Source organism: Python bivittatus, unplaced genomic scaffold, assembly GCF_059951505.1.
Source record: "Python bivittatus isolate LINGU-HERP-01145 unplaced genomic scaffold, Pbiv_v1 ctg000140_np1212, whole genome shotgun sequence".
NCBI lineage: Eukaryota > Metazoa > Chordata > Lepidosauria > Squamata > Pythonidae > Python > Python bivittatus.
This window is the reverse complement of record NW_028277043.1, coordinates 1125924-1137234: the sequence shown is the minus strand read 5'-3', so window position 1 is coordinate 1137234 and position 11311 is coordinate 1125924. Positions and strand designations below refer to the sequence as shown.

The 11311-nt window shown below is 39.3% G+C and overlaps 1 protein-coding gene across 1 annotated transcript in view; it reads right to left on the bottom strand.

Moving 5' to 3' along the window:
• Window positions 1–248: 248 nt before the first annotated feature.
• CHSY1 (chondroitin sulfate synthase 1) overlaps window positions 249–11311 on the bottom strand; it is a 77360-nt gene continuing 66297 nt past the window's right edge. Inside the window, exon 3 of the mRNA XM_007423555.3 lies at window positions 249–3196. Coding sequence (XP_007423617.2) covers window positions 1604–3196 — 1593 coding nt within the window. The 3' untranslated portion in view covers window positions 249–1603. The remainder of the gene's footprint in view (window positions 3197–11311) is intronic.

Below are 11311 nucleotides of genomic sequence, written 5' to 3'. Positions count from 1 at the left end.
CATATCACTGTGCCAAGTCCTGTTTGACTTTGGCTTCATGCATAGAGGAAACCAGTTATTGTGGTTTGAAAACCATGGTTTATGGCTTAGTGTATTGGGGAAAGCCAATTAATTGTAGTTTGTTCAAAAAACCATAAAGAATTACGACTGAGGGGGAAGTGCAAATCCAGCCACACATTACAAATGACTTTACCTGAATAGAAGTTCTGGTGGAATTGCAACAATGCAGTAGGCTTAGTTTTATTCAAATGCATTTTATTTTGCAACAACATGCCCAAGTTTTAAACGTTTTGCTCTGTGCTTAGATACAGGTTTTTTCCCTCTCTCTCACAGTTTCGGTCCCCCTCCTGAAAAATGAAATACATTTTGGAGCATCAAAAACCATATCCAGGTTTTCCAATTACTCTTTAAAAAGAAAGACAGACATTTTAGCAAATAAAAGAGGAGACATTAGAAGAGTCTTTGGAGAACGGTTTACTGCAAAGTAAGAAGATGTAAGCTACCTTAAACAGTAAGAAAAGGCAATACATTTCTAGGATACATAAATATTAATGACTAGTAGTTATTAAAAATAAAAAGACAGGAACCTAAAAACAAAGGATATTAAATAAATTAAAACCCTACACAATACAGAAAGCAAAAAAACTAAGCAAATGAAATGTAGCAAATTGTTCCCAATCAGAATACTGTTAACCAGTGGGGGAAATAAATATTTTCCCAAACACATTTAATTTGGAGTGTTTCAGATTTACATTTGTTACTTTTTCTGGCACAGAATGGCCATTCCTCTATTAACTAAAGCTTTGTTCTTTGTCATCAATACTGTTTCATACAAAAATCATGTTTCGAACTTAGAACCTGATATGGATTTTTTAAAACGTCAGATCTAGACCTGGGCAAGAAAGAATGTATTTTTTTCTTCTTTCTTTTCTTTTCTTTTTTTTAGACAACAGTGTTTATAATCAACGTCGTGCTCATTTTCCACATCTGTTTTGGTTGCTTGAAAACATTTTGAGCAAAAAGACATTTTAAGGCTGAAACAGGCAACCAAATGAAACATTCTTGAAGGCAAATTAATCAACATTACACACATACGCGCACGGGCGCACACGCGCGCGCGCGCACACACACACACACACTCCTGCAGATGGGGGAAAAGTAAGTGAATCATTTATGCCACCTTGCATTTAATTGCTACTGGAACAGCCCAGGCAACTAAATGAGCAATGAAAGTACCATGTGTAGAGTTGCTGAGATTTTTTCTCCTTGATTTTTCTTTTTTTTTGGTCCATTTATCAGCCAAAAAAGGAAAACAAAAAAAAGAGACTTATTTCAAGTTGTCAGAACCAGGCAAGTCATAATATTTAGCCCCAGTTATTATTATTATTATTATTTTTTCCAAAAGGCAAAGGTTGATCACAGTTTTGTTCAGAAAAAAGGTGGAAAGGTCCTTGTAAGAAAACGATGATTTCTAAAATATACCCTTGTGCGGTCATTTTAAAAAATGAACTATCAAAACATTTTCCCCAAAACAAAAAATAAATTAGGGCAATTTTAAAAAATTCAATACAGTGTCTTTTTTGTCCTCCCCTCTCCCAGGATATTAAGCTGTCCTCAGGGAACCATTAGCAACTGTGTTCTTTCCAAAATTTGGCTCATTTTTTTGAAGCCACAGTTCAGCTAGCTGCTGCGTAGAACCATATGTTGATGCTTTGGATCCCAAGCACATTTTATACTGTTTTGGATCAAGGTTAGGGTCACAAAAGACAGGGTGATGTACATGGACTACGCCAACCTCTTGGCTCCGGAACGTCTTGAGACCAGCCTGAATCACCTTGTTGAACAAGTCCACGTCCTCAAGACCCCAGCCTTGGATAGAAACATCAAACCCCCCTGCCCGAATGAGGTCCTCCTTGTAAATGCAGGCAATTCCAAAGCCATAGTTCCTCCAGAAACCAGTTTTCTGCGTGAACGCAAAGTGATTCTCACTTGGAACTTTCCCACTATAGACAATCTTTGGATCATACTGGCTGAAGATGATTGGAAAATAAATCTGTTGCCCTAAAATTGTGTTGGCTCTACATCGTTGGAGGAACTCTGCTGTGAAAACCAAGTCAACATCACAAAAGAAGAGCAGAGACCTATTGTTAAACTGAGAGGACCCTACTTCGAGTGCCAGAGCTCGGGAAAAATCTCCAGAAACAGGCAAGATCTGCATGTCTGCCTTGGGATACTTCATACGATAGTCTCTCATCAGTTCCACCTGCCTTGCCTTATCAGGATTTGAGTTGGAGTTGAATAGCAAGACAACCAATTTGACGTTCTGGTTAGGAATAAGGCAAGTCTTTTCAAAGTTGGCCATGAAGCGCACAAACATATCAAAACGTCCAGAAAGAGGAATTAAGATGTTGATTTTTTGGTCTTTGGGTTCTGTCTTCTCAGATTTTGACTTGCTTAGCTGGAATGGGACAAACATCTTAAGAGAATTGGAGAGAAAGGACAAAGATCCTGAATCCTGGTTGATTTTACTGGCCAGGTCTTTGGCATCCATTTCATCATGTTCCATAAACTGGACTTTGCTGAAGGTCTGTTGCAGGTATGCGTGTCGCCGAACAGGGACAGTCATTTTCTTACCCTTGTGCTTCTTGTACAAAAGGAGCAAGTCAAGGACATACTCAGCCCCATACATGGGACTAACTCTTCGATAGCCATACTGTATCTCCTTAAAGTCGATGATCCGCCCCCTAGTCTTGGCATTTGCATTGATCATCTCCATGACTTGCATCACAACGTCGTCCAAGGCCTGACGCTGGGAAGAGTCCATGCCTCGGCGAGGTGGTTGCCCATCTGCTGTGGAATACAGATACTTTCCGGTCAGGAATTCCCACTCCAAAACCTCCTCACGCTGGCGCGGTTGGAATCGCATGAAGGAAGGTGCAATTCCCAGCTGAAGGTCATCTCGGTGGACTTCTGTATTGCTATATTTGCTCATGAGGACAATCTCCCGGTGCAGCTGAATGGTCCGGTATCGCAGCTCTGCTATTTTACGACTCAGCATGTAGCTGTGAAGCCGGTACTGGTAAGGTGGGCTTTTGTTGGGGTGCAAAGTGATGGCGCGGTGGATCTTGCTATTATGGAGGTCTCTGATGTAACCTTTTTTGTTCTGCTCATAGTTTTCGTAAAAGAGCTGCTGCATCTAAGAAAGAAGAAAAGGAAGGGGAAGAGTGTTATTATAGGAGTCCACTACTGGATAAAAATCTATCTGCCTTGCATGTGGCTTAGACAAATAGAAGGGCTTTGGGGGATAAGCAACTCTCTGCCCTTAGACCCAAGTTTAGCTAAATCAGCAGCTTGCCTAAAGAATTAAGAGGATTAAAAGTTTTAGACGGGGAGGGGAAGAAAAAAATAAAACCAAGCATCTACCAGAGATTGGAGATTAACTTGGCCTGTTCTAGCAATAGATCAGTACAGTACTCCCCCTTAAATTGCACTGAAGGTTTATTGTGGAGTGAAATGATTTTGGTTGGCATAAAAAAAAGGAAGAAAGAAAAACAAAAGCAGAAAAAGCAAACCAAATCTTTACCAAATTTAGAGATTTTAAGAGACAGAAAGTTAAAATGTGCCTGCACACACACAAATCACCATCACCACTTCCTTATCACTGCAATCCATTTCTTCTCCATTATTTGCCACTAAAATCAATGGCACAGTCCATAAAACTATATGGGGGAACCTCCTAAAATACTGAAAAAAAAATTTTTTTGGACCAATTATTCATTTATTCTTAAATTGTACACATTGCCCTTCAAAACCAAATTTCCCCAGGGAGGCTTACAGTCCATTAAAATTGCACAATAAAAACTGAACAATAATTCAAATACCAACAAAGCCAACACATTATAATATGGAATTGATTCAAGTGGGAAATAAAAGTAAGAGCTGCAGGCCGAGTAGTAAAAAAAATATTTTAACACAGCATGTGCGTGTAAAATTAAAAGGTACCAATTAATTAAATTAAATTAATTAAATTAAAAGGGTTAAAAAGTAGGAGAGCCTGTCTGATGTAGTGCTTAAGACACTAGGCTAGAAACCTGGGGACCATGAGTTCCAGTATTGGCTTAGGCATGAAGCCAGCTGAGTGACCTTGGGCCAGTCACCCTCTCTCAGCCCTAGGAAGGAGGCAATGGCAAACCACTTCTGAAATTCTTGCTAAGAAAACTGCAGGGACTTCTCCAGGCAGTTGTCAGGAGTCAACACTGACTCAAAGGCGCACACACACACATACTCACAAAAATTAAGGTAATGTTTTATGTATATATTGTAATGGAACAGATTAAGGCTCTCAAAAGCTCTACATCAAAATAAATTGACTATCAGCAGGATAATTCTCTGCAGATAGAACAGAATGCGACCAGGAGTCAACACTGACTCGAAGGCACAGGAAAAAAAAAAGTATTAGGAAACAGATAGGGAAACATGACAGTTATTCAATCTGACTAGAAACGAATGATGTAACCTGGCAATCCTATTTAAATGTTTATAATATGTTATTCTATTTCACAAGAGAACGTCACTGTTCTTTGCTTTTTGACCATGCCTTATACCTTAATATTCCACTTTTGGGAATTCTGAAGTATTTCATGTATTCAGTATTTTGGAAACTTAGTTTAAGATTTGAATATATTATTCACAAAGCAATTTTATAATTTAATGACTTAATTTTACATTTAGCATTCTAGTCCTCGTATTTTATTCTCTTTTCTGTCAATTCTGTTATATTGAGTGCAATCCTGGTTAGGGGTCATAACAGGGATAGCTTGTTTATTTCTTAGGCAAAATTAACAGTAACAAGTCGGAGATCATAAAAGCAACATACAATCTGTGCATCTCGCACTGGGGAAGAAATTCCAAAAAGATGGCCAGCTCTCAATCTTCATGTTTTACAGCTTGGAATGAATAACGTCCATCTATTTGATCATTTCAAATACTGAACCACCTTAAGAATGGTGGGGAAGATATGGTGCTAGCAGTGTCTTCTTCACGGATTCTCCTCTAGGACTGGGCAACTGTGTGGGGTCAGTTTCAAAAAAGGTGCTTTGGAGCAAGCAGAGGTCACAATGCCACAACCCATCCACAACTCCTTGTACTTCTGTTCCTCTGTAGCCCCCTCCCCAAGATCATGCCTCTGCCTTCTGCAACTGCCATGCAACCACAGGAAAAGGCACAGCTGCTTTACAGAGTTGCCAACATGCCAGCATTTGGGGAACTGTAACCCAACAATCTCTGGAAACGGCAAGTTGCATACCCTGGAGTGAGTTCATAAAACTAAACTTGTTTAAGGCTCTTCTGAACTCCGAGTCTGCCTTCCTGATGCATCTCTGCAGGATTTCATGTTCCAGTTCTACTTGTTCGCATTGGGGTCTCTACAAAATGCAGCAGCCCCTACTTTGCACCAGCTGTGATGTACGGATATACTAACATTACCTGTTCTTGGAAGGAGTTCTATATTGGGTTTCTATACGAGTTACTGCTCTTCCCTTGTCCCAGGAAACATGTTTAGAACAATAAATTCCTCTGCCATCTGGCCTGGGGCAGGGAGGGAGGATATCAAAAATGGGGTTGGCTGGCCCCTTAGCAGCCTGGTGTGGCCTCTATCGGCCTCTTGGATTTTTTAGCCTTTTTATCTTTCTCTTTGTACTTTGGTTTTATAATCTTTTAATTATGTATTGTCAATTTTAGTTTGTTGTAAGCCGCCCAGTCCCCCGTTGTGGGGAGATGGGCGGGGACAAGTCAAATAAATAATAATAATAATAGTAATAATAACAACAACAACAAATATATATTAGGGAAATAAGGCTTCTCTGACGTGACATAGCATAGTTCAGAGGTAGACCACCTCCCACCATCCTTTGCATGCAGAAACTCTTGAGTTCAACCCCAACATCTCCAGTTTAAAAGGACTAGCATCTGGTCCAATTTGTTGGAAGGCAGCTATTCATGTTTCATTCTGGCTAAAATAGCCATCTTCAGACTTGTGCTGGCATGTTATATTAGAGCATAACTCCTATTACCACCAACCTGTTTGGGGATAATGGAGGTTTACACTCCAAAAGAGCCTCAACAGGTGACAGCACATATCCAACCTTGCATGATCTCGAAAAACCTACGCTGGGTCTGCTTAGTACTTCTACAGGAGAGGACTAGGAAATCTCAGGGCTGTAGGCCAGGCTTTGAAGTTGAAAGAACATCCTGGAAGAAGGTCATGCTCTATTGTTGCCAAGAAAGCTACATGAATATGTCCATGAGGTCACTTAAGAGTCAACCCTAGCTTGAGAATGCATTTACTTTTAATACACGGATACAACCAGGTTGGGGAAAGATGTTTTAAAAGTTAAGACTGAAGCATAGCTCTGATTTTCATTTGAGTGGAGAGGAAGAGAAATGGCTTGAGAAGGTCTCACATACCAAAGCAAGCTGAATCGCTGCACTCTGAATTCTATTGAATGACATCTCAGGTAACGGTTGGTATCAAGAAACAGCAAGGGGAAACACAGGTATCTTAAACCCATAAATGATTGATGGATGGAGAAGAAAAAAAGAGGACTCAAATTAAGCCAGTGGTCATAAATATTTCAGCTTAAAAAAATTTGAACACCTGCTAAACCTCAGTTGGCCCACTCTACCAAATAGGGAACACTGATGTATAATACTGTATGCTAAATGCCCTAAATAAAATAGGAATTGGACTGACAGCTAGGATTGCAGGAATGAGCGACAGCCATGATACATTTGGAACGGTGGATCCTTAGTGGAGCGTGGTATGTAAAGACTGGACATTAATAGCTTTCTCAGTGACTTTTCTTCTGTCTCTATCCCCAGGAGAGAGAACAGGCCATAGAAGAATTCTCTCCCAGCAAATACCCTTTAAAAACATTTTCCTAGATGTTCAATATCTGGAAAAGTTGACATGAAGGGCAGATTTTAGGCATAACTGATAAGAATCTGAACACCTACAAATTATCAACTGCGATCAACCAAATAAATGGTACGTCACCTGAGATGGAACGGAAAATCCAGGCCAACAAGGAAAATAACCTCACAGCTTTTGTTAAAAAAGAAAGAGGATAATTGAAAGCAGGTATCTGGTCATGTACCTCCTTCCTTTGGTATCCCTATTTACCAGTCAGTTCCAAAAATGGCCCAAAGTTATTTTTTTTAAGGAGCTGTCTTGATTCCATGGATTTCGCAAGCTTTGCTCTTATCCAGGTTAGACTACTGAAGTAATAGACTATGTTCCATATGAAATGGCTTGTGAAATGTCTAGAAGTCTAACCTATGAATGGACTTCAGTCTCTAGACCAGCGTTTCTCAACCTTGGCAGCTTTCAGATGGGCGGACTTCAACTCCCAGAATTCCCCAGCCAGCTGGGGGAATTCTGGGAGTTGAAGTCCACCCATCTGAAAGCTGCCAAGGTTGAGAAATGCTGGTCTAGAATGCATGACCTCTGCATGCAGGCACTTTTCAGTAATGGCACTCACACCATAGAATGATTTGTTTTTTAAAAAAAGTTTTGCTTATTTTCAGAAATGTGAAAGGGTTGGAAGGGAAAAGTTCACCAGACAGTTTATCTGTCACCCAGGGCAGATAAAAATAAATGTTCTAAAATTAAAGAAAAACTGTAGAAGCTAAACATATTTTGTTAAAAAGGAATATAATTTGTAATTAGAGTTTATTCTCTTTGCTAATATGGAGGAGAGAGAAAAGTTAATGGATCTGGTAACTGACCTCTTAACACAGAGATAAACAAACAAGATGATTAACTGTTTAAAAGCTAGCAATGTTTTTTTTAAAATGACTAATCATTGCTTTCTATGATACGTACTTTCTAAAAATTGTATTTCTATTTTGCAGAAGATAGAAGAATAGGTACTCCTGTTATCAGACAACAAGAATGCGCTGTTACTTGAAAGGATTACAGAATTTTCTTGACCAGTGAATAAATCATGATGTAATTTTATTTGTTTTAAATTTAAACCACCCAGTTGACACTCAAATCCCACATCATTTTGACAACAGACTATTAACTCTGCAGATCTGTTTTATCCTGAATTGTATTTTACACTATTATGCAGTTTTCCAATGTTGGTGGCTTTTCATTTCTGTATGATGTATCTTATGGTACTTCTGATTATTACATTGTTTGGGGCTCTGATAACCTGAGAAGAAGCCATATATTTTAATAATTTAGTTAAATTATTGTACCTGCTTGTTATGTTTGCTTGTTTTGTTCTGCATTCATTTTTAACTATTGCTATGTTTAGACTGAGGGTTATCTTAGAGGCTTTATAATTAAATGGAAAATTGTGATGTACCTGTAGCCACAAACTGGAAACAGGAGGTAGGAGGAAAAGTCAGATTACACACAGTTCTCACTTCTTCTTCCTGTGTGGAAGCCATCAGCTGGGAGGTAGGCCAAGAAAATATATGGGGGAGGCATTTATATGTATCGCTCAATGAAGCGAGTTTCATTTGTCTGGCATCGGTCACTACCCAAAATGTACATTTAACCACAAAGTGTAAATGTTAATGAAACTGCTACATATATGCAGTCTGGAAATCTCAAGTGCTGTAATTATGTTAGGGACAACAGAGTACAATGTGTGCCTTCTTTAAGAAATAAACCTGTACTTTTCAGCAAGTCTGGAAATCTTATGGGGAGGGAGGGAATAAAAGCAGTTTCTGATCTTCATGAAACCCGTAATTACACCTAGAATATCTATGCCTAAAAATGCGCAGGCAAAGCTTAACGCTGTCTTCTTCTGCTTGCCTTCCAGTATCTCCCTTGTCTTGATTTTTGGATTCAAAACACCACAAAGCAGAAAACAACTGCTATTTAATATATTCCATAAAATCTGCATATCAAGGACACTAAATTGAAAAGCGACCTATTGAATAATCCAGAAAACTAGCTACTTGTTTGGGGGGGGGGGGAAAGGGGGAGACTTTGACATGCTGAGGAATAAGGACAGTTATTTAAGTAGGTAACACTTCTCATCGTTGAAACACGACATAATTAGCATCATTTTATTCGAGCACTAGGTGGTTTCTGAAATGCAAGGCATGAGTTTCAGAAAGGGAAGCAAACGAGCTTGAGCCCAAAATGAAATCCTGGTTATCGCTGCCTACAGAATTGGCAAGAGGTTCTATCAGGAAATTAAGAGAAGATGACACACTTGTTGATTACCCAACTGAATTCTAAGAAGTCATTGATGGATGGGACTCGGTATTAAGACATGCAGGATTACAGCCCAGCCCCCTTGGAAGAAGTCCTTTTTTAATGAATGGCAGCTGTCAACCACTGAACGAGATCATCAGGGAAGATGTGAACCAGTGACCCTTCAAAAGCTGCCTTCTGGTTATCATCTTGCATATGTGCAGTTTGGGAGACTTTGGGGCCTGATTAAAAAAAGATGTTGGAGAAGGTGTTAGTTGCCTCCTTGATAGATCAAGTCTGAGAAGAAAAAGAAAACCACCTCCAAGAAGAAGAGACGATCAGATGCCCTCCAGATGTTTTGGACTATAGCTCCTGCCAAGGCTGATAGGAGTTGAAGTTCTAACCACAGGGAGGGAATCAGGTTGCTTCCTCTCATTTAGAAGAAGAAATACTACTCTGTCTTGGCATGCTAATATTGATGAAAAGCCACCCAACAATAGAGCAGTTTTCACAACTCAAGGAAAGCTACAAAAAAGTGAGTAAATGTTGCATTTTCTATATTCAGCGAGACGCTCTGTCTTCCTGAAATCCTAACATACTGGAATTATTCCTAAAAATAAAAAAGGAGCCCAGTGCCATGAATCTTCCACTGAATCTCACTACATTCAATGCTTTGAAATAAGAATCCATAGAGTTAAGCCTGAGATTTTACACCCCAGCTAGATTTTGACACTGGGTAAACATAATTAAAGTGGAGTGAAATATTTATTTTTCTGTTTGACTTTAAAATATGTATCAAAGATTATATTCTTAATATAACTCAGAGGACAGGCAAAGCAGCTATGCATATATAGAAAGCAAATTCCCAGCCACTGGAAACCTTATTCAGCCACCACTCCAAAATAATAAACCAGTATATTTAAAGCTGTAAGGGCTAGGAGCTCGCTTTACTTTATTTTTTCAAATAAAAGAGATTAAAAACAGAAGAACTGTGCTGAGTCCAAAAGCTTGTTTTAGTCTTTGTTCTACTCAGTATTCTGTTCTTATATTAGCCAAACAGATGCCGATTGAAAACTACAGGCAGGATGTGATTGCAACAGCATGCTCCTCTTAGTGCCTTATGATCTGTAAATCTGTAAAGTACACAAGAAGAATTTCAGCTTACACACAAATCTGAAGAGAAATGGAAGGGGCTTTAAAAAAAAACGGTGAAACAAGTATGTCAGACTCTTTAGAACTTCATAAAGTAATACTGTAGGTCTTTTCCTCCTAGTCAAGAGAGATGCTGTTTATTTCTGGTGCCAACTCTCTCTTTCTCACAGACACATACACAAACTTCTTTTGGACACCTCAATTCAAGCAAGAAAAAGAAAAAAAACTCAAGATGGAATGTACCATTCTTCACTCATGTATGTTGGATGTCTGATTTATCTCTTCAAGCCCAATGTGTTTTCCACCTTTCCAAGATCACGCTTCTTCCAAAGTGTGCATTTCAAACTTACACAATCCTTAGGAAGTTGAACTGATTGTTCTCCACAGAGGGCTTGAGAAGCATGAAATATGTGAAGGAGTACTAGTTTCCACTGCTCTAGTTGTGTGGTTTTAAAACACACTCCATTCTAGGAATCTTTCCCAGACGGATTCATCTGCCAAGATATCCCAGCATGAGGCAGAATTGCTGAAACTTGCTGGTGTGCAGACTCAATTGGTTGCAATGAACTGGAGAGGCCTCCTTAGGCGTCACTGTTCCCCACTGCTCTGAATTCATGACCTAGAACGATATTTCTGTGGCAGTGAAAATGACACAATCCAAACCGGTCATAGGACTTTGCAGCTGTATCTCCAGACTTGCAAAATGTGGACCTTTCCCTTTGCATTGGTATGGTCATGGCCTGGGGGCAGAGAAAAGAAGGGGAGGTCTAACTCAGTGTTTCTCAATCTTAGCAACTTGAAGATGAATGGACTTCTGGGAGTTGAAGTCCATTCATCTTCAAGTCGTGTCAGGCCCAATGCAAGAACAGCAGGGAAACAGTTCATCCAAATTCAGTTCTTTTATTGTTTATACCATATAAACAGAATCTTGCCAGACTAACTCTG